Genomic DNA, 27,986 nt, shown 5'->3' with positions numbered 1-27,986 from the left:
ACTGGTCCGAACTAGACAGGCTGTCGCAAAGCGAGAATCGTAAACTGACTTATGAAGTGCATGGACTCTCGTGGAACGAAGGTGAAGTGAGCTTTGACCAAATCTCATCAGTGTTATGTGACATCATCAACCCTGAAGAAGGATATTTAGTGTACGTTCTAGGAGACAAACAAAAATTTATCTTGAGTGAACTGTGCAGTGCCAACATTGTTGATTTACATAATGAAAGAAACTGTCCTAGCTTGAACAAACTTTTAAAAGACTTATGGAAACCGCCTGGATAAATGTATAAAAATGTATGGAACTGTCCTAGCTTCAACAAACTTTTAAAGACTTATGGAAACCGCCTGGATAAATGTATAAAACTGTATGGCAAATTCCATTGCGCTCATTGTAATGTTCAGCTACTTAAATTCTGGCTATTCGACCACCCATACTACTATGTATAATTGGGTCTCGAGTTAATGTTGCCTTTGTCACTATGATGTGTAGTGTGTGAATATTATGTGATTTTATTACTCGTTATTTACTTCTTGTAAATCATCGATTGTTCTTACCCCTTGCTGTTTGTAATAAGATTTAAATAAATATGTGTTTAACATTTACGTTGTTTGCTTTAATTTCAAAACATTTAATTGCTGCTATTATTGAATTGTAACTATAAGTTATTAGTCTCCTCAGCTAGAATGATTGCTTTAATACATAAATTCTAACACTACCTTCGAGATGTCTTCCACCACTACGAGAAGAGAGAGAGACTCTACACAACACCAATATTTTATAAATACTCTATCATATTTAATAAACATACATTAATAAATAATAATAATAATATGGTTACAGGTTCCAAACTTATCTCGACTGGTTACACATTGCATAACACTTGTAGGTTTTTAAATTCAAACTTGGCACCATCCGGCGACAATACCTTGAATTAAAGATGGCCGACAGTGGTGCCATCCGGTAGCGACTTTATGAATTAAAGATGGCGATGGTGGCGCGCTCCGGCGGTAACTTTAAGAATTAAAGATGGCGACGGTGGCACACTCTGGTAGCAACACTAGGAACTAAAGATGGCGATGGTGGCGTCATCTGGTATCGATTGTATTAACTAAAATATGGCGACGGTGGCGCCATCTACCAGCCAACTTGAGAACCAAGATGGCGGCGCCTCTGGTAACTAATTTTTGAATTTGGCGCCATCTGGTAGTCTGTGCTGGAATTAAAGATGGCGGCTGTATAATAATTTTAATTTAAAATGTGGGGCCTTAGGTATGCATTAAGGAAGGCAAAAACACCCTCCTCCCCCATTTATCATAAACTTGCCGTCAGTACGTAGCATATATAGATTATTTATTCCACCATATCCCAATTGGTCTCGTGGTCTAGTGGTCAAGGTGTCCGCCTCGTAACCACGACATCCTGGACGTTTTCACGTCCCATGGATCGAATCCCAGCCTCGGCACTGAAAATATTTTAGTTAAAATAAAATAATCCCTGCTGCTATCTGGTGGCGACCAACAGAACTATATGACGTCACAAGATGGCTGCCTCCAGCAGACGAAAACAAGATGGCGGCCACCAGCAGACGAAACAAGATGGCGGCTGATGATTACATCGAATTTCAAAAGTTCGAAAAAAAAAATTCTAATCCAAGATGGCGGCCGTGACGAAAAGTGCAACGGTGACGTCACGATTCGAAGTTGGTGGAAATTTCTAGAAATATAAAATGGCGGATGGATTAGCATGGATTAGCATGGATTAACATATGGATTAGCATAGATTGGCATACGAATTGGCATAGATTGGCATACGAATTGGCATAGATTGGCATACGAATTGGCATAGATTGGCATACTGATTGGCATGGATTAGCATAGATTGGCATGGATTAGCATAGATTGGCATGGATTAGCGTAGATTAGCATAGATTAGCATACGGATTAGCATGGATTAGCATACGGATTAGATGACGTCATCCAAGATGGCCGCCGGATCCTCGATCCTCCGCCTGTTCTTGAACCCCCTATTTCCAACTACTACAATAACTCAAATAAACTAAATTTTCAATGACATGTTTTTATGAAAATTAGGTTCTTGTTTGAATGGGTATAAACATTTAGTTAAGCGGAATGCAGGATCATATTAAAACCTTGGAGTAAAGACGTGGACACAGGTAAAATTTATTCACAACTTTTTATTAATCAGAATACATCACGTCGGACAGCAGGCTAACATCATTAAACATCTGAAACTCACGTTGACACAGCAAAAACACAGCATTTGCGTAACACGAACGGGAGATAATAGGCGACAAATTAGCTATGCATTTTTCTTTCACTGCTGACTGGGAGGCTCTAAGGAGCACACTGAACGCATACAGTAGTTTATTTTATTTATTTGATGAAAGGTGGTTTAAGGAGGGGGCGAACATCAGTTTCGTTCGCCGACGAAGGCGGGGCCTAGCGGCCCTTACTTCGGGCGGTACGCAGGGGAGGTGTGACGTCACTTCCTCTTGAAGCACGTGACCGCGTTGAAGTAGCAGCGCCAGTACACGCGCCCCTTCTGCTGGCCTCGGCGCTGCAAGTCCATCTGGAACAAAGGTGGAGGCAATCAAACCTCGAGGGTGGAGCACACCCTTAAGAGGGCTGTCTCATCAGTTATTCCGCTCACATGATATACTTATGATCTTTAATAATTTCGTAATAAAACAATATCAAAACTTTTATAAAATACATGCCATCTCTTTAACAAGTGTTCATAATTATCAAACTGTTTTATTTCATTAATATTGGTTTTATTTCGACTCCATTTCATGTAGTTTAACTAAATTCCATTTATTTATATCTGTTCATTTGGGTACATATCGGTTCATTTATATTGTTAATCTATTAATTTGATACATTAGTTTTCAATTAATTTCGTTACATTAGGTTTGTATTTCATTTCCATTTGGTTTTATTCCCAGATTATTTCGGTCGTTTCACTTTGAAATTAAGAGTAAGGTATCATTTCAATATATTATATTTAAATCTTTTCTTTTGATTTGTTTCGTTTAGATTCAAAAGATCGTTTAAATGACTTCGTTTCAAGAATTTTCGTAGCATGAATTTTAGGCCAACAATATGTCTTATACAGTTTAGAATCAACCGTTCGTTTGTAGCCTCTGCAATAATACACTTTACAGTTTTTTTGTTAAATCCTAGAAGTAAAAAAGGTTAAAGATTTTTGTGGGTGAAAAAAGTTCACATAAGATATCATAGTAGTGTCTGTTTACGAAAATAATGTAAGAATACGTTACGGGTGGATGCGTACTCTTTTTTTCCGTATTTCGTTTTTAAACTGTATTTTTGTAAGAGTGAAAATGGTTTAAACGTTTGTTGACAAAATAATTTTTTAGACACTAAACGTCCGGTACAGATTCTTGAAAGCACTAAAGGGCCTAGCATTACATTTTTATCTTCATTTCTCCGCCACATAATGTTAAGGTCACTGCTCAAATCTCAAGTTGTCCTGTGCACGACGAGAAGACTGCGTGCCAGTTCTGAGCCGTGTGCTTAGAGGCGACACCGCGCTAGAAACACTGGCGAGCTTCGCACTTATCATCCCACGTCGCTAACAAAGATACACCAACAACAGCATTCGAAAATTATTCCAAACAATTTCATGCACATACGCCAGAAATGTCGCATGTCCGTAAAAGTGTTATAAATTAATTGTCTCCGTTGCAAGAATCATCAAAATTGGGAATTCAAAAATAAAATAAAATTTTAAATGCTAAAAAAAAACAATAAACCAATAATTTTAACTAATGAAAAAAATTACTTTTTGACGGAAATAATTTCTTTAATACGAAATATATATATATATTTTTTTACATAATTTACAGTCTTATAATCAATATGAATTGCTACTAAAAGCTAAAATATAGCACTAGTACCATAAAATACATTATACGATAAACTTCACTAACTTTCACTTCGTTAATCTATATTTCATGACAGGCGTTATTTTTTAAAGTTATTTTGGCGGGAAATCAATTCTAACTAAACAGTAACAAAAGTAGATTTTTTAAAAATAAAATAAATTAAATATTGTCACTAATTTTTAAGTACGAGCGCATATGCTACTTTGAGAAGATCCCATTGATTGCTTTATACTAGCTAACAAAATTGAAATAAAACAAGCTAATGATTTCGTTAAAGAAAAGGTAGGTTTATGTAAACGATTAAGAACGAGCGATTAAGCAGAAACAAAAGACTGTTAATGGGGCCATAACTACCACGTTCATCACTGTAGTAAGTTTTTTGGAATTTATAGAAAATACATCACTCGAACTTGATGTAAGTGTTTTTTCCTCAATACTTCTCTGATCGTTGTATTTGATTACACAGTTAAAGATTTTACGAGTATAGTATTAAAGAACCGACGGTATACAGCAAAACAATGTAGTAAATATTCAATAAATATGTCTAATATTAATAATTTACAAATATCATATAATTAATTTTAAAAATACAAAGTTATTTTTAAGTTATAGAAGTTTTAACATTTAAACTTAACTTTAGTTCAAATGGTGATGAAACAATAAGAAACAGTTTCATACAGTTTACAACTTGAAATTGCTCTTTTATTTCTATCAGTTTTAAGACAACGATAAAACATTATTTTTAAAACGTTTGTAAAAAATGGTTGAATGCCATTACCATTTCATAAACTTTTTAATTTGAATAATTAAAGTGCTACTTGCCAAATCAAATCAAAACTAAATACACCACTGGGACCAAAATAAAATTCAAACATGAAGCCGATATTTCCTCATAAACACATAGTTTTAAAAATCTAGCAAAATTTATGCAGGTTTGCTTATGAGTCTAATTCTAGTGCTCATTAAGACACTTATTCTGCGAATTTTTTACCCATTAGCTTACAAATTAATTTCTATGTTGTAACTATAATTAATTGCGAAAAAATCAAAGCTTTCATTAAAACATTTTTCTGTAAATATTGAGTAACATTTTTTTAAAATTTGCTTTTGTATGTTTCTAAACTTTTAAGACAAGTGCAAACAAGAATTGGTCATGATGTATGGTGAAGGTGGATTTCAGATAAATTCCTTTTGGGAACTAACATTTTCAACTTTAAATACGCTCATGTAACAAGTCTTAAATGTGACAGTTCTCAATGGTAGTACCAATGGTCTACGTATTCTCCTGTCACAGTCGTTGTATTAACAGTTTTTTTTAAACAACTTACGTGGCTGTCAATGTTCGTAAACATTTCATGTGATGCTGAGTAAGGTATATTCGGTAAGTAGGCGCCACTGGCACTTATTTTGAGAACAGTAAATTTTGGACAATTTACTTGGTACAGACTATGATTTCAGTGTCAACCTCCTCCCCCCCCCCCCCCACCAATAAAGAAAGAGAAAAAAATATCGAATCAAAGTAAAATTTCAGATGACTTACAATAACGATGTTCATATTTACTCATAAGTTACAATATGGTTTAAAATAAAATTATTTTAAATAATACGTTCATTCAAATTAGCAGTCAAGTCATTAAGTTAACACACATGCAGACACACAGAGATAAATAATTTTATAAAACACAAATAAAGGTTTCGATCATAAAATCGTGTAGAAAATGTTTTGGGAAAATTCAAAGACTTCAGAAGAATTTTCTTTTATGGATATTATTTTTCCCCTTGTGTTAGGGTGATTCAACATGTCTGAAGTACGAAAATAAATTTGATTTTGATTCTTTGTCAAGTAAACTATGGAAATAAATTGTGACATGTGTATTTTCATTTTAAAACAACATTAATTACAATATTCATTGATTTTTTTAGGTTCTGAAACAAACGAGTGTTTAAAAAGAAACGGAAGACCGAAACTGGGATTGAAGCGTGTGGATGAACCCTCACACAATCCGAACCTTATAAAATGAAAACTCTGGCTCTGACTACTTAAGTAAAAAATCAGCACCGTTTTAAATGCCGTTTTTTAATTATTATTAATTAGTGAATCTCTCTGGGATAGGACTCAGGATTGAACCCGGCATTGCTTAAATTCCCTACTAGAACGTAAATCAGGATAAACCCTGAGTTAGGTAATAGAGAATATGGTTTCACAGTACATTATTTTTGTTTAACATAATATAAACTTCAATCCTTTGAATAACCTTGGCTTGAGAATAATATAGGTAGTTGGTTAATTAATTCATAGAATAACTAAGTTTACGAAAATTTCCATTAAAGATTTATCTTTATTCCATAGCCTTCCCAATTTGAGAAATTATTTAGCTACATAATACAACGCTGACAGAGCAGGCTTTAAGTGAAAAAAAATTTCATTTTAAGACTCATTATTTTATTGTATAAGGATATATTTTTAAAATTTTTAATATATAAAATGTTATTTATTTAATACATATCATTTGTAGCCAGTATATTTATTTATACTTTTATAACCTTCTGATATGTTTTTTATTATGGTAACATTGTAATCACCTTATTTAAATCCCCTTATATTGTAATTTTTTAACAAAGTTATAAATTTATTTTCAGACCTTTTTTTTAAAAAAAGTAAAGATTGATAAAAATCTGTTATTAGTTATGAGTAATACGGGAACAAACAGAAACATTAAAACAGGCAATAATTAAAAAAATGTATATTTTAATATTAAGTAATTAAAATAAGAGTTTAAAAATATTTTTAATTTTTTTTTTCCCCAATATACAGAAGTTTTACCTGGATAAATTTTATTAATAATTGCCACCCTGATAACGTTTTCATGTTTGTTACCCATTGAAGTCACACGATGTGAAAGAGTTTACTCCATCCAGATTTTTGGAGCATTAACACTACATTTTTGCGACAATCTCAAGTGTGAGTTGACGTTTTGCACGGACTGTTTTCGAACAGCAAGAGGGGCGAATCCACTCGTAGGGTAACTTTTTTTCTTTTACGGTACAGACAAACCGAGCATGGACGCCTTTGAAAATCACAGCTTCTCGGGGACCTATGCAGTGTCCTTCGCGACAGGACATAGCTGTGCTGTGTTCAGGACCAATCGGCCGATCAAACGACGCGCTTCACGACGGACTCATCATCGAGCGAAAGGCACTTTGTCGAGACCGCTGTCACCCGTAACCTTGCCGACAGCCAAGGCCGCTGCACCAATCAGGTGTTCCGAATAGTAATGATGCAATTTTAAGGCATCCGCCCACACGGGCACACACACGATGCGCAGAGATTCAGGAGAAACAACGCGACTTCAAAACTACCCGGGATATCCGAGTGTGTTCTGCTTACGAAAAGCACTTAAGAGTTCGCTGCGGGCAGAAAAGTACTTTTGATTCCGGATTAAGTTTTTAAACTGTATTTTTCAGAAGAGTAAAAACGGCTAAAAACGCATGTTTTCAGAGTAATTTTTAGGCGTAAAACAACCAGAAAAGATTCTTGAAAGCACTTAAGGGACTTTCATTACACCTTTATCATCATTTCTCGGCCATATAATGTTACGGTCACAGCTCAGATTTCACAGCTGCTCTGTGCACAACGAGAAGACAGCGCGCCAGTCCAGAGGCGACACCGCGCTAGAAGCACCAGCGAGCGTCGCGCTTATCATCCCGCCTCACTAACACACGTTCACCCCTGACGAGGCGGGCCCCTTAAGGGGGTATGTCCAGTTTCAGGTCATTATTATTATATATTTACGTCCCACAAGTATTTGCATTCCAGTGGGAAGGGAATTTGTTTACTGTCAAGTTCCCCATGCAACTAGTTCAACTGCCGCCCGAATAAAAAAAAAAACTTTTTTCCTATATTGGTATGAATAGTTAGATTCTTTATTTAGGGGCTGAGATTTCCTTACTTCCCACATAGGAACATGTTCCTGTTTCTGAATAACTGGGTGTGTCCTAACATGACGTTTAGCAGAGTACAAGCCTGCTCAAAATTCCTCAAATTTCCCAACAACTATTACACCGTGTTGTTGGAAAAAAGATAACTCTTTTTCCACAATCTCTGGCCTCGGACCACGGAAGAACTATCTAACCTTACTAGTTTCAGTCATCCTAGCACCAAGTCAAGTACAAAGGTTCAGTACATCGTACACGAACAACTCAAAGGGTTTATCGACTGCCTGAACTCTAGACTGCAATGTTGATTCCCAATCTTGTACATGTCCCTCTGTCAAAAAATGCAGTTTTTGATCTGTTGGCTGAGTCATCAAAAGTGGCAAGGTTCTCTAAAGTGGTTTAAAAACTATCGTGCCATCGTAATTCAGGGCCTCTCGTAAATGTGGGTAAATACGACAAGCATTTCTGATCATTCCGTACATTTACTTTATATGCTCGTGTGAACTGTTTGAGAAATTCATCTGCATCCTCCAATTGTTTTCTCCAGACGTACTCAGGGCCCACAAAAAAATTGCCTACATCCACGTTGGTGGAATCATCAAATTCAATATTTACCTTTAAATCGCCTAACCTGGTAATTTGAACTATTTAACGTTTCCTCTTTAGATGAACTGTTCTCTCTGACTTCGGGCTGAACTATCAAAAAATAATTTGCATATGTATATTTATATAACATACTCTTTGCATACCTTTCTGGCAAAAATGCATTTTCAACGTTTTTCTGCAGTTTGGATATGGAGAATAAAATGGAATGTAAAGCGGGAACTTCTTAGGTTTAAAGTAAATTTTACTGGTTTACATGTGAGATGAGATAATTTCTTTCAGGGGGAAAAAAAATTAGTTTTACCTAACCTTTTAAAATCCTTAGAATTCGTATGATTTTAAAATTTAATAAAAAAAAATTTTCCTGAAAGAAATTTAAACCATACAACGCAGTAGCCATCAATATTGCCTTTAAACCCAAATATTCAGTCATTTATCCCATTTGGTTCTCCTTATTCGTACTGCACAAAAATGTCAGAAATTTAACTTAAGCCAGCTAATTATTACAAATGTATGGACTAATATATATATTCATTTTTTTGAAGTTTAGTCACTCAAAAGTCTACAAGTGCAACGGTATTAAACATAAAAATAAAATATTGACCTGTTACGGGACATACCAGCTTAACCAAAGGATCCTTTATTTAAAAGACTGCGTTCAGTGAGAAAATAGCTTTTAAAAGGATGAACTTTGTTTATAAGAAGAGTAAGAAAAAATAAGAAGAAAACCACGTGCTCAGTACCTTTCACGTGAGTCCAGGACAAAATGTGGTGTTTAAGAAGACCAAAAATGAGCACCTACGACACAATCGGAAAATTTTCACGGCAATTCTACGTTCGAGTGTACACATTTGTTTGGGAAACAAAGAAAATAATTTTCGATCGCTAGCTTACGTGAGTACAGTAATTAAAAAATTCGCTGTTCATTCTTTTATTAATTTAAATTGTACGTATGTTTGTATACCCGAGTTAAGTCAGCGTGTCGTACTAGTCTTGCGTCCAACAGAGGTAAATTAGTAGTAAAATAAAGTATTTGTGGTCAGTGAAAATAAATTTGGGTTTAAATCTTGGCGCAGCTATTTTTTTTTCGATTACCCTTGACTTCTCGAGATAACTTCAAAAAATGCCGAGTTTTAATTCAAACGCCTTTCAAACTGTTAAAAAAAAGTTTCCAATTAGCGTTCATAAAGCACTGTTTACTTGCTAACCAGCGTAAGATTAGAAAAGGGATAGAGTGCAGTTCACATGGATGAAAGCCACAACCTCAACATGAACAGTTCCGAAGTTTATTGAAGTAAAAAAGTTAGGTTAGGTTCGGTCAGTGTATTAAATAATTGTTTTTTTTTTTCCGGGAGGGTAGGTTAGGTTATCGTAACTGAACTATAAGGTTGGTTAGGTAAGGTTAGCGTTATTTAAAATACTCCATGATCGTAAAAACAATGTTTATCGTTGCAATATAGTGTTTTTTCACGAGCGATCGGTGAACGTCGAAACTGTTCGTCAGTGGCTCGGATCTCTGTGAACTGCAGACTATCCCTTTTCTAAAATCGAAGTCACTCTGGTTTAACGTAACTCTTTTTTTATTAAGCCTAATTTGTTTGTATGCTGTGGCTGAAAGAGTCGAATCTTTGATTATTTTTAGGCTTCCATGGAAAAAATGCATCCACTTCATGGACAAATACCTCCACGAGTAATAATTAGTTTTGACTGAAAATTTGTAAATATTAATAATCTTTTTATCTACGGGGGAACTTTGCTTCAAAGCGCGCACATCTAGCCCTACAACTCACGTGACAGATGCATTTGTGACGTCATGCTCCCCTCAGTCGGGGCGTCGTCTCGTGCAAGAGAGAAAGGGGGGTGGGGGGAAGGGTATACTCACGTCGGCTCGCAAACGGATCCCGTGCGAGGCCAGGGGCGGCGCGAGTGTAGCGGGGCGGACCGCGATTTGGACCCGACTGTCCTAATGCAAGGTACAGTCCGGTCGCGCCAGCCAGCCTGGAGAACGCATATTGGGCGGAATGAGGCGAAGAGATCGGTCACGACGCAGTTGAAGAATAAGAATAGTGCGTGTACAGCTTGTACTGCTTGTACAGCGTGTGCAGCTTGTTATTTGCATTTTCCTTAGCCCCGTCGTCAGCAATTTCAATTCATAATTCAACCATATTTTTTTTTGTTTGTAAAGTTTTTGACGTGTTACATCTTGGCTCTCGGCATACAACATTCGGTAGGGCAATTTCGTGAATGGAACGGAAGTCTATTGTAACGGAAATGTGTAGCCACGGTGCTGCCATATGGTGGAAGTGTCTCAAATCTAAAAAAATAGACGGCGATTACTCGTGATTCATCGGTATATATTGCTTTCGTGAACATCACAGTATTGCCACTGCAAATATGTATAATATTTTTACTTTATAATACTAATAACTCTATAATAAAACATCTATCCTTGAATAATTTATGTTATTAATTATAGTAATAAATTTACAATATGGCAACTAAAAATACGCTAGAATCCTATCATTAAAACTATTAGTTAACATTCCAATGTAGAGATAGCGCAGCGTGCGTCATATCGTAGAGACACAAAGAATTGTTAGCATACATGTATTCGAAGCCAAGAAAAAAAAAAATAGAATTTCGTATTGACATTTGTATTGTAAAATGTTAAACGTTGAATCAGCTCAATAAGGTTAAGTTTTATTTGTAGGAGTTATTTAGAGGCCGATTTCAGTCGTTTAAGCACAAAACATATACTTAGTGTTATAATAAGCGTTCAAAAATTATTCAGGTTATTATTTTATTTTTACGGATTCTATGTTGAATTTCGTGTGCAACTTTTGTGTAATAAGTGTATTTGCAACATGAGAACACATGAATTTTCTTGTTACCGAGGTTGGATGTTACTCATCTCTGATGAGTACTGAAAGAATGGTTCACGTTATTTAGATACATCTTGGAGAAAGACTAGCTATTGCAGTCGTTACCATGGTGAGACTTCAGGAAAATTTTTTATATAGTTTTTCGTTTCATGGTCCATAGACTTCAAAACCAATGTCAATTCAAAAGTTTATATATACAATTTATATATTATGGGCATAAAACTAACAGAAGAATCGTTAGTATACACGACTAATGTTTAATTTTTTTACACCAGTGTTAACTTTTTAGATTATAAACATTCGTTTGGTGTAAAATTATACATGTGAAAAATACACAAACTTTATGTATTTTCTCGAATAACACGACAAAAATATACAAATACACTAAGGTCGGGTTTATAAACGCAACGGTTTCAACGCCACAAAAACGCTACACGCCACCAAAGCAAGGGCAGTATATAATGCACACAGGTAGCAAGACGTTGACAACTATAAGCATAAAATTTGTAAAAGAGTAAAAAATAAATTGACAATTCATATTTATCTTGAAAACAAAAGATATTGTTAATAATTACATTAAAAAATGTTATTTACTTTCGTTGTGTGTAAAGTTGAGAAGTAAAAAGTTACGTATTAGGCTTTTATGGACAAAACGTCTGCGTGTTCGGTACATATCTCTTCCAATATAGCCGACGGAAACGCAAGACAAAACGCAAGAGCATTTTAATTTGAATATACTTGTGCGTTGCGTTATTGCGCCTTGCGTAGTTTATAAACACTGGTACTCTGAAAAATTGTTGCTGAACATTTTGCATCTTGCGTTCGTGCGTAGTTTATAAACTAGACCTAACACCGAATGTGTTTTCTTTCAAAAAAAAATTGTGAGTGAGTCTTTCATAACTTGCCAGAGATGTGTAACATCTAACCTCGGTGACAGCGCAAATTCATGTGTTCTCATGTTGCAAATACACTTATAATACGAAACTTGGACCCGGAAATTTAACATTGTTTATATTATAAATAATGCCTAGTGTGATAAATATACGAAAAATTGTGTTTTCAAATAAATTTATGGACGAGAACCACACCCGGTGAAATATTCAAATGAAACACCTCCGATAAAAATCGTAAAAGACACGAAAAAAAATACTAAACCCCGGTTTTGGACCTGATATTCGAAAACGTATTTTAATAAAATATTCCCACTTTTTTTAAAAATTCATTAAAGAGTTAATACTATAAAGTCTACCTTTGTCTTTGTGAACACTTTGGTTCGCGACAAACCGCCATGGATATAGCAGCCACCGTGGTTGTTACACATTTTCCGTTCCCTCGTCTTCCGTCGCATCCACGAGATTATACTCCAACCAAATACCGCGATGCCGAGAGCTAAGATGTTTTTTTTTTTAACGGGGGAATGTGTGTGGCCGTGGTTCAGGTGTGTTCATGTTGCGCTCACCGTGCTGTCGGGCAAGTCCGGGCGCTCGGAGATCTCCGAGGCGCTGTCCTCGTCCACGGCCTTCTGCAGCGCCACTATGATCTTGTCCAGCAACATGGCGGTTCTCTTGGGCACCACCACCTGCGCACAGAACAAAACATTTATGAAAATTTAACAAAAAAAAAAGATTTCTTTGGAAACCTGTTGCTAAGAAAAACAGGATGTCCGTGAAAGAATGTCCCAGTTATAAATTTTACAAAAAAAAATAAATAAAAATTCTTTGGAAACCTGTCGCCAAGAAAAAAAAACAGATTGTCCGTTAAAGGATATCCCAGTTGTAAATTTTACAAAAATATTAATTCTTTGGAAACCTTTTGCCAATGTTAAAAACAGGTTATCCGTGAAAGGATGTCCCAATAGTAAATTTTACAAAAATATTAATTCTTTGGAAACTTTTTTGCCAAGAAAAAAACAGGTTATCCGTGAAAGAATGTCCAAGACATAAATTTTAACAGTGTCAACTGTCAGTGTTGTAGTGTGTTGTTCAAAGGTTACAATTAAAGAGTGACTCTAACAGTTATAGTCAAGCGCCTGAGCGAGCACTGCTTTGTTGTTTCTCTCGCTTGCAGCGCCTTCTGAGCGTAAATCATTTCGTGTTCTGCAATTTGCTAAGAGTGAATCTGTGATTTCGGTTTAAAGTTTAATCGTGATCCCTCATGTGGCAAAAACATCCGCCGACCGAAGGTACAAGCGATTCGAGACAACCGGATGTGTTTGTAAAGGGAAAAGCACGGGACGACCATAAGTGTCTGTACAGGATGTTGATCGACGACCACGTGGAAGGTTTTGAGATCATGTTTACACATACTTACATACCGATTACAGTTGCTGCATGTTTTTAAAGTTTCGCACATGGAACATTTTTTTTAGGAGAAACTAGGTTCAATTTGATTTATGATTTGTTGTAAATAGTCTAAATTAAACTGCTATAATATAAACTTGAAACTGGGACATTATTTTATGGACACACGATATTGTAACGAGCGCGAGAGACCAGACTGCGATGCCAGGTTCGGAGCTGGCTGGCGGCCCTGCACGGCCACTGGTGTCACGCGCCGTGTCACGTGCCGTCCACTGACGTAAGACATGCCAAGCGCGCCTTTTCGGATTATAAGGGTCGTGGCTACCGCCTAACCCCGCCGCTCCCCGCGCACAGTCCTTCCTCGGCGCTGTTATCTACCGCTGAGCGGCCTTGGTAATTCCGCGGGCCGCGGCGTGGAGTGGCGTGAATGAGCGCCATCTTTCTGGACTTTTCGGGCGTCGGGTCGGCCCGGAATGTCGTGACACGTCACTGCCGCTCTCGTCAGTTCGAGAAGAGCGCCACAGGTACTTAAGCAGCGACGCCGGCCTCCGCGGGAGTTCCGAGAGTTCAGAGAGTTCCGCGAGTGAAGGGAAGTGCGACTTCGGCGAAGAGGGTGCGAGACACCCTAGAGAGTGGCGCGAAGCGAAGCGACGGGATCGAGAGAGTGCGACTGAGTGGCACGAGACTGTGTGTGTGGACAGGCGCGAGGTAAGGGGCAAGGGGCGAACCACCATCGAGCCTAGCTCCAGTGAGGAGTGTAAACTGTGGAACTTGACAGACATTGAGTGACTTGAGAATAAACATTTTTAAGTGCCAGTGATTGGTATCGGACATTTTTAAGTACAATTATTTATTAGTATTGTAAATACTAGTAATTAATAAATTGTAATAAAAGTTAATTGGAAAACTTAATTGGGCTAACCCTTACGAACCCAGTTCTCCCCACATAGGTCGTAATATTTTGGTGTCAGAAGTGGGGTAGCTGTAATAATAGATTTAGTGTACCTACAGTTTTATTAACTAAAAATTTTTAAATTACAAATTTAGTTATTCGAGAATTGAGTTAGTTTAGGAGCTGTAGTTAATTTTGATTGTAGTATTAAAATTTTTGTTAGTTTTTGGTAGACGTTTAAGTTAGCTCATAGAGGAAATAAAGAAGGATCAAGATGAAGAATAATCAAATTGAGAGTAACGAAAAGGAAATGAAGAATGGCAAGAAGAAATGAAGAATAAAATTGATGATAGCGAAGAAGATATGAAGAGCGAAATGAAGTATTGCCAAGATGAAATAGAGAATGGCCAAGAAGAGATGAAGAATTCCCAAGAAGGGATAAAAAATGAAATTAAGAGTGAAATGAAGAAATGCCAAGAAGAGATGAAGAATGCCACGAAGACCGAAAACGAAGACATGAAGACGAACCAAGAGGTGATGAAGAGGGGTCAGGAAGATATACGTAATGAATTCGTGATATTTGGTTCAACTCCCTCTCCCCCTTATCAAACGTGAGAGTTTTCAAATTCGTTTATTTAGTGAAAAGACGTTAATCTGTGCCTGACTGCGTTAGATTCATTTAAAAAATCATAATTTGCTTAATTATTTTTATTTAAGACAGAACGTAGTCTAGAATCACAGTGGGAAAATCAAACAGTAAAATGCTTAAATAGGAACTACTAAAATTCGTAAAAGAATATTCATTCTTATTCAGTCCACGGGGACTCATGTATAGTCTCAAGAGTGACTTTGTGGAGTTCGCATAACCGCGATAAATATTATTGTGTCGGATTTAGCCATATTTTAGTGGAGGAACATGTTTTACTTATTTTAACTGATTTATCAGTTTTCTTGCGGAATAAAAACCGTGATATTTGCCGAGACAGCCCGCCCCCTCCCCCCTTCTCCACCTCGTGAGATTGGGTGAGATTTGACTCGAAAACTCCCCCCCCCCTTAAACGCCACACTTAATTTATGGACGCCCCCTCACCCGGGGTTTAAACCAAGGATCAGATATGAGCTAAATGACTATCAGTTGGATTAATTTTTTGCTTGTAAAAGTGTAAGTGGACGCCAGCGAAGAAATGTCGAAGGGACAGTAGCTCCAAGTGTGATTTGCTACGAGTCACTGTTTCGCTTTCTTTGTACGCAAGATTATGAGGTGATGAAACCAGACAATAATAAAAAAAAGAAGAAATAAAAGGCCTAGGTACGGAAGTGGAAAATTTAGCGGCATTTTAAATTCAGAAACGAGGTACAAGAAAACAAAATGTATCTGGCTGTATCTCTCGCGACAGCACATAGTACCCTGCTGTTCGACAGCCACTCTCTGCTTCACCAGCTAATGTTTCGAAATATCACTTCTCCTTGTAGCTACCGATGATATCAGCCACGCTAACATTCCCTAGGACGCGGGCGGTAAGTTGAACACGCTGAACTGTACCGCACTCCACACGTCAAACAATGAAAAAAAAAGCCACGAGTTAGCATTATACTAATAATTAATAAGTCTACATGAAGCGAAACCAAGCAGCACCCATGTGAATAACTCTTAGCGAAATGACGAGGAAGTTAACACTGAGATGTTGTGATTGTTTATCACGTAGTTTAAAAAAAAATTATAAATAACTGTTTCCTACAATATAGTACTACGGACATTTGGCAGCTGTTTAAAGCTATGAACTATACAATTATGAATAAAAACCGTCATGCGTTCTAGTAAAATAAATTTGCCGTTCGTGAACAGGATGTGGAAGCAGATCGAGGGAAACGCAAATAACGGAAACAAGGAAGAACGTCGAGGCTACTGAATGGAGAAGAAAGAATTTTCCACGAAAACCTCAGCTAATAGCGAGGTTTTCAGGAAACGGTAACGCATAACAACGTCCGTTTCCTCTTTAGCCCGTCACTTCTTTCGGTCTCTTTGGGCCTTTTTAAGAAACTGCGCTTTTACTTGTGAACTCGAACCACTCAATCACTCGAGCACCGAAACACGACACAGGGATCGAGAAAAGGAAAATTAGTCTTACCCTTGGCTGTAAGGGCACATCCAGAGGTGTATAGGGCGAATTGGAACAGAAGAACTTTGACGTCAGAGCTTGGTTGCAATTTTTCAAGGACACAAAGCCACGTTAAGTGATCCGCCTAGTTTGAGGGGTGTATTTCATGTTGGCGAGGCGAAATGGTAAGGGCGACTCTCACGTGTGTTCCTAGCGCGGTGTCGCCTCTAAGCTGAAGGCTGTGGACTGGCGTGGAATTGTCCTCTCGTGTGCCCAAATGGGATTATCTGCCTGGGGGAGTGTCGATGAATCAAGATGAGATGTGAATCTATTCAATTGTCCTCTCGTCGTGCATAGGGAAACTGTGAGATTTTAGTGGTGCCTAACCACAACATTATGTGGCAGTGAAACGTAGATAAAAGCATAACGCGAGTCCATTGAGTTATTCCGAGAATCTTTACCTGGTGTTTCATGTCTAATTATAATTCTGAAAACACGCGCTTTGAGCAATTTACAACACATTTTAAAACACAGTTTAAAAAAAAAATCCCGAAACAGAAACTACTCATCCACCCTGAGCTTTTCGAAAACAGACACCACTGCAATGTCTTGAGTAGTTTTCGAGTAGTGTGGTCTCTACTGAAGCTCTGCACACCGTATGTGTGCCCTAGGGGAAGCCTAAGATGTCCATCAAGTTCTGTCCCTGCCCGAACACGCCCGAATATTCACCTTCGGCCAACCTCGGGTTTATTTATAGGTATATATTTATATTTATCTGTTTATTTTAATGTAGCTATACTAGCCTAACTAACCGTCCATTATGTTTTAAAGTGTTTTAATGTAGCTAACATAACCGACCACTTTTAATATTTGAATTCATTTTTCCTGCGCAAAAATAAAACAAATCCCGAGGTTGGCCGAAGGTGAATATTCGGGCGTGTTCGGTCAGGGACAGAACTTGATGGACATCTTAGGCTTCTCGTGCCCTAGGCAGGTGAACTGGAATACTGCTTACAAACAAGCATATTGCGATTTACTACAAGGTGATCAACCGGAAGACGTGGAGATTAACAAAGGAAGAAGCTACGTGATCACTAGCACAATAATTTTTTTTTCTTTGAACGTAGTTATTTGTGTTAAATAGTGAAATTAAATAAAACTTATGATAAACCTAAGAACATGTATTAAGGGTTAGGAATTGTGTCTGCACGTAAGTTATTCTCTGAAATTGTGATTTATTGACTTCCAAGACAATGCACAGAGATTTTTTTTAACAACAAAAATTTATACTGTATCGTTTATTAAAATAGTTACGAAACGAGTCTTACAGAAATTGGAATGCTTATGATAAAATAAAATACTAAAATAATTATTTCAGTTTTCAATGCTCCTTAAAAAAACCTTGACAATGAAAAATGGATTTTGCGGAAGTGTTTTGACGGGAATGTTTCCTATAAATATCGCTGAAAACTATAGCGTGTCTCACTCTTAGTGTAGTTTGCGGTGTGTAGTTAAATAGGCATTTACTCTCAATTTCGAATGCACGATTTCTACCATTAGCTCTTTCCTTGTTGTGGTGTGCTCTGTTGCCAGATATACGCCATAGATCACAAAAGTGCAATACATAGCTATAAAATATAAATTAAAAAATATTACGTGTCGAAATAGTGTATTTTGTAAAGGAAAAGGAATTAAAATTTAGGAGGTACATTTTATTGTTGTAATTAATCAAGAATCATCTGATAATATCTAATAATAACTTTTAATGAGACCTAACTTAAATACGCCATCTTGGTGTTGACGGTTGAATTCAAAAATTTTAAAATATCATTTACTATTTAAATTTTGCGCTTTGTTTGAGAATTGCGCATAATTTAATGGAATGTCTTGCTGATACTTTCCGATTGCCACAAATAGTTTCTCCTGTGAAATAATTTTTGGGTTTTATCATTGAATTTTTTTTTCTTTCAGAAGTGAGCGAGTCATTCAGTGGTTGCCATTGATGTGTAACATATAACCACGGCAACGAGCAAACCCATGTGTTGTCATGTTGCAAGAACACTTAAAACAAGAAACTCGGACACGAAATTTAACAAAGAATTTTTTTAAAATAATGCCGAGCGTGACAAACTGTGTTCTCAAATACATTTCTGGACGCGAATCACACGTATTTAACGCACCTGCCGCTAGAATTCGTTGCCGGATCAGCTACGTCGACTATTGAATCATTTGATTAGCAGATCGAAATAAAAGAGAAAAAAGACTTGAAAAAATACTAAAGCCCATCCTTATAACTTATTTTCGACGAGGAATTCTATAGAAAAACTGCCCACCTTGTTGAAAATTCATTAAACAGTTAATAATTAATTTTTGACATGACTACGTCTAATAAATCCATGAACGCCGGCTGCACGCACGAAAAAGGGTCCCGTTACGCACATTGTCCCGTTACGCTCATTGTACGCTTGCGCCTCATCTATCTCTCTTCCACTCGATTGGAACAACCATCGATTTGACTTTTTCGAGGCACATTAAACTTGAAACACTCCCATTCATTTCCTACTCTTCCTATCATCGTCCTATCCTTAACAGACTAACACAGATTGAAAAAAGTTAAATAGCAAACATGTATAAGAGTTATAGTTAAAATAATCTGTTGGTTAAAGTAATAAACATATTTGAATTGATTGAGTGCAAATAAAAGTAAATTTATCAATTGAATTATAGATTTCATTTCACTTCTTCTTTGTATCCATACAAAATAGTGATAATTCAATAAAAAATGATTCAATTTTATTCATAAAAGTATGCAATAATTTCATCAATGTTTTGTTATGACGTTGTCACGTTAAACTATCGTCCGTAAACCGACTTTACAGACAACCAATTTTTTCTTTTTGTCTTTGTGAACTTTGGATCGCGCCATCCACCCGATAAAATGCACCGTGGTTGTTACAAAATATTTTTTTTTGTTCCTTTGCTTCCGTCGCATTCGCGAAAAACTCCAACCAAATGTCGTAAACTGAGAGCTAAGGAGTCGCCCGGAGTGTGCTCGCTCTAAAAGGTTTGGAAAATAAAAGCCAAATACTGCACTTCAGGCGTGGGGACCACCTGGATCTTGGGACAGTCTGTTAAGACGGTTATTCCTCGTCATGCATGACTGGTATGTTCTCTCGGCTCGACATGGGGAGTAGTCGCATGAGCTATTGACATTAGTAGCCATGCCCCATGGCTAGAGACCTGCAAAATTCGCGGTTTCGATGGCCTTCAGGATGGACTGCACATACCCCTGTACACTCGGGCAAATAACGCATGTTCATTGGCTGACGACTTGTCAGTCGTCTCAGCTGGTTTCTCTGTGATTCGATCCTTCTTTGGTTGAGATTCGTCCAGATGAACCGTAAGCCAATAGCAAAATTATCTAAGAGGTATATGTGTTTTAATTCTAGCCTATCACCGAATTAATCCGCGAATTTTGCAGGTCTCTACCCATGTGCGCGTTGTCAGAGCTGTGAGGTCGCTGGCACGTAACAAAATAAATATGGTGTGAGTCTGTATCATGGACACGGCCGTGTGTCGTACGTGAATACGTGTACGTAACAGGTAATATTTTCTATACCAAATATAAAATACGCTATTTTTTTTATTTTAACGCCATATATATTGACTGTAACTATTTTACACTAATGTTTTATATATGCAATCGATAGATTTTGGCGAGAGCCGACGATTGAAACCCAAACGAACGTGGTAGCTTCTCAGGTTCAAAAGTCATACTAAATGGAAATCTCGAAACGCAGCAAAAGGACCTCAAAATGGCGGCGCTTCCCCTTCCCTACGCGTGCGAAGCGTCACAGTCCTCACTTAGCGTAACGAATTCTTTGATCTTTTAGCTATCCAGTGGTGGAATTAAATGTTGGATGGAGATGATAGATATGTAGCTGCAACACCAAACTGTATCCCCCGATTTGGTTATGTAATTCGTTTATTGAATTTCTTCCCACTATGAAAGCAATTTTAAAGACGTATTCACGTCAAAATATTAAATGTTATTTTCACTAACGATGGCACACAGATGGTAGATTTCTAACGTTGACAGGCGGTGGTATCGATCTCGCAACAGTAGGCGCCATTTTGCTCTGTGCTGAAATCTGAAAGTGAGGCAAGCTAGGGAAGCCTTCTTTTCACAGACGAGAGAGCCAAACGCCCGACAGTGCATCTTCAGTTTTTTTTTGGTTCATTGTAAATAAATATGGCGGTGTTGATAAAAGGAAAGACCAAAAACAAGGCAACGGTATTTATTTGTACACCACCATATTTTTCGTTTGTCGTGTGTCCCTGAATGTTTATTCTGGACAAATGATAAATAGTGGTCAATTAGGTTAGGTAAGCTACATTATAAATACTTTAAAACATTGTGGACGGTTTATTTGGTTAGGATAGCTACATTAAAGATACTGTGAAATCATGTAAACGGTTTCCTAGCGCTGGATAGCTACATATTAAAAAGTTATTTGCTAAGCAACCATAAAATGATTTTACAGTATTTTTTAATGTAGCTATACTTACCTAATATAACCAACCATCCACAATGTTTTTAAGTATTTATAATGTAGCTAACCTATCCTAATCGACCGCAAAATTTAATGCCACACCGGTTTATACAATGAGATAGAACGGCGTATGACGTATGGGTAAGCTACATCCCAAATAAATACACCTGTTGTGGTACGGAAAAAAAAAAGCGAGCACGAACTTCGGGGAACTTCGGGTGTGGCTCTCTCGTCTGTGAAATGAAGGCTTCCCGGCAAGCTACAGCTTGTGTTTTCCGAGTGTTCCCGGAAGCTAGCGGTGGCAACCACTACGCAAATTTGTCTCCCGTCGTCGTACACGTGCCGAACACATTAAACAGTTAGTGAGAGCCCAATTTTCGTTGCTGTGCAGCGTGGGAGAGATGCCTCCGGAGAGGTGGCCAGTTTGAGTGCGTGGGAAGCCCAGGTCAAACCACTTTGCGTCGTAACTCAATCAGCTACTGAGAGCACGTCGTGCTAGTGCTCATAAACAGGGGGGGAAATTTTTCTGTACTTTTACAAACAAACAAAAATTTGTTGTCTGTAAAGTCGGTTTACGAACGACAGTTTAACGTGACAACTTCAAAACAAAACATTTATGAAACGATTGCATACTTTTATGAATAAAATTGAATCATTTTTATTGAATTATCACTATTTTTTTTATGGATACAAAGAAGGAGTGAAATTAAATCTAATATTTAATTGATGAATTTATTTTTTATTTGCACTCATTAATTCAAATATGTTTATTACTTTAACGAAGAAATTATTTTAATTATAACTTTTATACATGTTTGCTTTTTAACTTCTTCCAATCTGTGTTATTCTGTTAAGAATAGGACGATGATAGAAAAAGTAGGAAACGAATGGGAGTGTTTCAAGTTTAATGTGCCTCGAAAAAATCAAATCGATGGTTGTTCCAATCGAGTGGAAGGGAGATAGATGCGGCGCAAGCGTACAATAACCGTAACGGGACACAGCGTAACGGGACAATGTGCGTAACGGGACACTTTTTCGTGCGTGCAGCCGGTCTTCATCGATTTATTAGACGTTGTCACGTCAAAAAAGTTCTTTTGAAAACCAGTTGCCTAGAAATAGTTTTTAATACCACAAGAAATATATTGTAACTCTGTAAAAACACATGGTTATTTTTTTTCACTCTTGAAAATACGTTTTTTTGTTCGAGATATTACTAAGTATTTTCTACGAAAATTAGCGCACGATTTGTTTTGTTATGCTTGTTAATGTGAGCAGTTTATGCTGTAAAGCTATTCAGGGAACGGTTTTGCAAATAACTTTAAGGTAAAGGCACCCATTATGGGACCCCTTTTAAATAAAATTCATATATTTTTATTAAGTGAACATAAATTAACATTTAACGTATGATAAATTACTTGATATGTTTAACTATAAAATGCAATACATACATATTGTTTAAAAATAATAAATGTATGTCCTCTGCAAAAAACGGATGACACTGCACTTTTCCAAAGGAAAAAAAAAGTTTCCTAATATGGGACACATTATTTCTTTATCCTCTTTTGGCAATGAGGACACACAAAGTGACTGTCAGTGGCACCACAATGTTCATGAGCCCAACGACAGCAGACAGTACACTGTATCCACTGTTCGCCATGTTTGTCATCTGAAAATATGCATCCACAGAAGAGGCATTCAGCATAGTTGTCTTCTTCACCAGAGCTATCTGATAAGATGTCGAAATCATCATCCGACTCGTCGCTGCTGGATTGTTCCATTAATCTTCTTGTACAACATCGTGATCTTGACTTTTGTGTGTTGGCAGAAGGTTTTTGTCAGGGTTTTATGACATTTCCCTGCAGCTTCTTTTTTTATTTTTTGCTGTTGTAGCTCTTTCCAAACTCTTCAGGAGATCGGATTTGTAAGGCGATGAGGTTATTACAGATGCTTTGCCACATCTTCGGCTTTATAAATTTGCTGAAAGACTAGGAAGTGGCTTAATGTCTTTAGGAGAGATAGGTGTGATGTCCATTGTTTGAGCAGGACTAGCATCAGAAGGCCCTGTGCCAAAAAAATGTGGGCGATCCATAGGCAGAACAGGGTGAGAATTAGATGGTCCTGCACCAGTTTATGTGTCATTCGAAGTGGCGATGATAGTTGCACTGGTATGAACATATCTATCAGGAATTTCGTGACAACTGTGAATTACAAAGTCACAATCACGAAACCCATCACTGTTGAATGGGTAAAATCCTGCTTAGCGGAATGCATTGACTGCTATTTCCATTGTTGCAGCTCGTTGATATGCTGCACTGAACAACTTTGCAACCAAGAGTGGTGTTACAATACGGTAAGGGTTGTTTCTTAAAGAAGCCTGTATTTCTGAGGCATAATAGGTTTTCAGTGGTTTCATGAAGCCTACATCCAGTGGCTGCATTTTGTGTGAACTGTGAGGAGGGATACAAAAGATTGATACGTGGTTCTCTCTAGCCAATCGTATCACATTAACATTTCTGGTGTGTGAGTAGTGGCCATCGAGAACAAGAACAGTGTCTTCAAGTGGTGGCTTTGTATATTCAAAAAATGATCAAACCACTTTGTGAACAAATCCCCCTGAATCCATCCAGAAGGGTGGCATCCCCAAATATAACCAGCTGGTGCCCCATCCATGAGTTCTATTTTCATATTATTCCTTGGCCACACTATCAATGGAGGGACAAAAGAACCAACTGCATTCATGCAAGTAACGACTGTTATGAGTGACCCTCTCTCAGCTGATGTCAGTGCAGCTACTTCTCGTTTTCCTTTCAGGGATATTACCTTCTCAGCTCTGTGCTGTACCACACTTACCCCAGTCTCGTCAACATTGTACAACCTGTGAGGACGGCCTTTAATTTTGTCAAATTCAGTTACATAGAGCTCAAAAAATGTTTTCACATTTTCAGGACTGAAACATTTTACTCTGGCGTGAGAAATGCCTTGGGGAACTCTTAATGACAACTGTGGATGACGCTTTAAGAAAGACCCCATTCACTTCTTACCAGCTGATTTATTTTTTCTGAGAATGGGTGTTTGATACCATTAGCAATGGCTAGTTGGAAGGCTATCCTTTTAATATCACATTTCCTCAACCCATAAAACCTTTTATCCATCTCAGTGCAGTACGGTACGAGTTCATTTTCTAGTTTACAGATTAATGTAGGCCTTCTTCCTAATGGCACATTTACCAAATCATCAGTACGAAATTCAGTATTTTTCATATACCTTTCCACTGTGCTTTTTGGTACCCCAAAATGTTTCGCTGCTGACTTGTAACCCATAGTACCTGTTTGTACAGCTTTGACAGCTAGGATCATCTGCTCCTTGTCCATTTCTTCCTTTTCGGATTTCGGCTAGGATCCCTCTAAAAGCAAAACATTAATATGAAAGGTAATAATAAAGTTCAATTCAATGTCATTTTAAGCAAAGAAAACTGTTAATCTATGCCTATGAATTAATATCCTAAGTCCAGCATTACTTATGAAATATGTCATTACAGTTTGTTAATAACGAGAATTATATTGCTATACATTAGATATGAAGCAATTTAATTACATTATAACATAATAAATCATCATTGTGTTGTAACAAGGCGATAGTTAAATGATACTCTCATGTTTAAATGCATAACACTTTATTTAGCAGGAAGCTCTTAATATGAGACCCGGTTCCTAATATGAGATAGTATCCCATAAAAGGGTACTCTGTAGGTCTCATAATAGGAGCCATCAATACGCAACAAAAGTCTTTGTGTTGCAGATACAAAAAGTGCACGAAACACAATCTCACTAGCATGCACATAACCACTCATCTATATAGCAATCAGCATGTATGAATGTTATAACAAGTAACCTTACCTTGATTTATATGTAAGCCGTTTCTGTTATCTCGGTGGAAAACTCGATAGCTCGTAAAACACAAAATCGGTAACCACGCTTGTCTGCACATTCGCTCGCTAATGAAAACAATACACACGCAAGAAAACGTTCCCTACACCGAGTTAGTGTATTGTCCGCTAGAGTTGAGGAGCTCCCGGCTGAGAAAGTGTAGGGTCTCATATTAGGAAAGGTCTCATAATAGGTGCTTTTACAACAATTGGAGGTACTGGGACAACACACAGCATAAATTGCCTGGGCAATAATTTGAACCCAGTGTTTCTATGAACACTATTTTATAGTGATGCGGTTGTTTTCGTGCAAATGTACAATTGTATTTAATTTTACATGAATATTTCAGTTCCATTTACAGTTTAAAAATTACAAGTGTAATTCACGTATTGACATTTGTACTAAGTCTTTTCCGTACACAGTAGGAAAACCAATACATAAAGGGCGTGTATTTCTCGCAAAAATATTCGAGACTAGCTGAGAGTTAAAACACTGTAGCATCGTCTGTGTTTCGTGATTGTTTAAAGTTTCTTTCAGGTACACTTATCTGTAGGTTGCTGCACAAATCACAGTCATTCCATATGGAAGCAAACGCTTCCTGAATGGCCTGTCCAAGTAAAGCAATTGCTTCTCTTGGAGACTGGCGTGGACATACCTTATTGCAGCCTAATGACCGTTCAGATTTCTTCGCGAAAAGTATATGGCCCTAGCAATACACACCAATGATCAACCACAAACAAAAAAAAGTGGACAGCACTAAGAGAATAAAATCCATAATAGGATAGGAACTTTAAAATTAAATCCAGAATTTTTATAGATGCAGATTTGTTCAACAAATTGGTTTTGTAAATGAATGTTAATCTAAATATATTTTTTTGGCGATTTGGTCTTAAAAACCTTGGATGGTTTTAGCGATGAACGTGATGCATGGTCAACTGTAAAATAAACGTAAAATAATTATATTTGGCAATAAAAGGGTTATATTTTACTATGCTGTCATTATGTCCTGTTCAAAGGGAGAATTGATTAATAATTTTCTATTTTTGGATAATGTAGTCAAGTGATTTTTGTATAAATAAAAACAGAAATAATACAGGCATATGTGAGTAGAAAAGTTTACTCTTTTGTTGAAAGTGACGTTAGATTAGATTATTTCGTGTAACGATGTAACACAATTCATATTCAATCCATCTAGCATTCTAGCTTCTTATAACTTTACTTATACGTGAACCAATAGACACTTCAGTGATGTGATGAACTTCAGCCGCTTTTACGCCTTTAGCGCCAAGAAAAAGAATCACAATGCGTATTTCACAGTCAGCGGGATTCACAACCGATGGAGGCATTTTAAATACTCACATACAAACGTTGCAGCGACCGAATTTCAAAACGGTACTTACTGAAAAAGAACCCCTCGTATACTTAACATTTTGACGTGACAACGTCTAATAAATCGATGAACGCCGGCTGCACGCACGAAAAAGTGTCCCACTACGGATGTCCCACTACGGATGTGTCCTCTTTGCTCATTGTACGCATGCGTGGCATCTCTCTTACACTCATTGGAACAACCATCGATTTGACTTTTCAATCATATTTTCGTCGTTTGAATTATTAATATTATGTAATTTAACGATCGTCCACCGATTTTCAGCACAATCGGTACGGTTATGTAAAAGTAATGTTGAAAATTCAAATACGTTTTGAACCAACAATGGTGTTCTACAGTTACACATAATAATTCAAATTACAACCGGGATCTTTTGCACAATGTTTTAAAAAATATTGTAACACATTATAAATAAGTTTGGTGTATTTGGGATGCGTATTTGTTATAAAATCGTGTTAATATTATTCCCCTACCGTGAACAAAAGTTTTATATATATATATATATATATATAACATCTGAAATTACATTACCTTAGCATGGCCTCGTGGGCGTGTGGTTAGCGTACCTAATTATTAAATTAAAGAATGTCGGTTCGAAACCCGGCAGCTGCGAATTTTTTTTGTACTTGTAAAAATAAATATGGCGCACGCAACATTTCAAAAGTAATAAATATATTTGAATTAATGAATGCAAATAAAAGTAAATTTATTAGTTCAATTGCACATGTCAATTCACTCCTTTGTATCCATACAAAATGGTGATAATTCAATAAAAGTGATTCAATTTTATTCATAAATTATGCAGAGGTAGATTTTATAATGCAAAAGATAGAAAAATTAAAAAAAAATTCTTCCTCAAAGAATATAATATTTTTAATGCCTAAATGGTTTGGTTGCAAAAACCTATTACGGCTCAGTCTCAGGCCGAAAATGATATTTCCTTTTCTTCTGGATTCTGGATCAATCATTTCATCAATGTTTTGTTATGACGTTGTCACGTTAAACTATTGTCCGTAAACCGACTTTACAGACAACCAATTTTTTAAAAAAACATTAGTACTTATAACCCATATCTGCCTTTTCAAAATTCCTCTGCTTTAAAATTTGATAAATATATACATTTGGTATTTAAAATAAAATTCTATTTCATAGTTCCTCTTTCAGTGATTTGTAAATCATGCTCTGACTACGACAGAATGGTTGTTTATTCACGCAGCTCTGCACTGCGTATCCAAGCGCATTCTCGTGGTTTCTTGAACTGCTCCAAGCATCAGAACTGTTCCAAGCGTCTGTAGAACTGCTCCGTGCGTTAGAAGAACTGCTCCAAGCGTTAGAAGAACTGTTCCGTGCGTTAGAAGAACTGCTCCAAGAGTTAGAAGAACTGCTCCGTGCGTTAGAAGAACTGCTCCAAGAGCTAGAAGAACTGCTCCGTGCGTTAGAAGAACTGCTCCAAGAGTTAGAAGAACTGCTCCGTGCG

At 37.0% G+C, this 27,986-nt stretch overlaps 2 protein-coding genes across 2 annotated transcripts in view; one reads left to right on the top strand and one right to left on the bottom strand.

The window, feature by feature from the left end:
- LOC134539686 (prohormone-1-like) overlaps window positions 1–27,986 on the top strand; it is a 344,120-nt gene that overhangs the window by 45,312 nt on the left and 270,822 nt on the right. The window lies entirely within an intron of this gene.
- The window catches only part of LOC134539605 (uncharacterized), a 44,032-nt gene continuing 18,317 nt past the window's right edge, over window positions 2,272–27,986 (bottom strand). Inside the window, exons 2-3 of the mRNA XM_063381780.1 lie at window positions 12,809–12,928; window positions 2,272–2,592 (exon numbers count right to left, since the gene is read on the bottom strand). Coding sequence (XP_063237850.1) covers window positions 2,506–2,592; window positions 12,809–12,928 — 207 coding nt within the window. The 3' untranslated portion in view covers window positions 2,272–2,505. The remainder of the gene's footprint in view (window positions 2,593–12,808; window positions 12,929–27,986) is intronic.

This window comes from Bacillus rossius, chromosome 15 (assembly GCF_032445375.1).
Source record: "Bacillus rossius redtenbacheri isolate Brsri chromosome 15, Brsri_v3, whole genome shotgun sequence".
NCBI classification, from domain to species: domain Eukaryota; kingdom Metazoa; phylum Arthropoda; class Insecta; order Phasmatodea; family Bacillidae; genus Bacillus; species Bacillus rossius.
The sequence above is the reverse complement of the archived record's forward strand: the minus strand, read 5'-3'. Positions and strand labels throughout refer to the sequence as shown.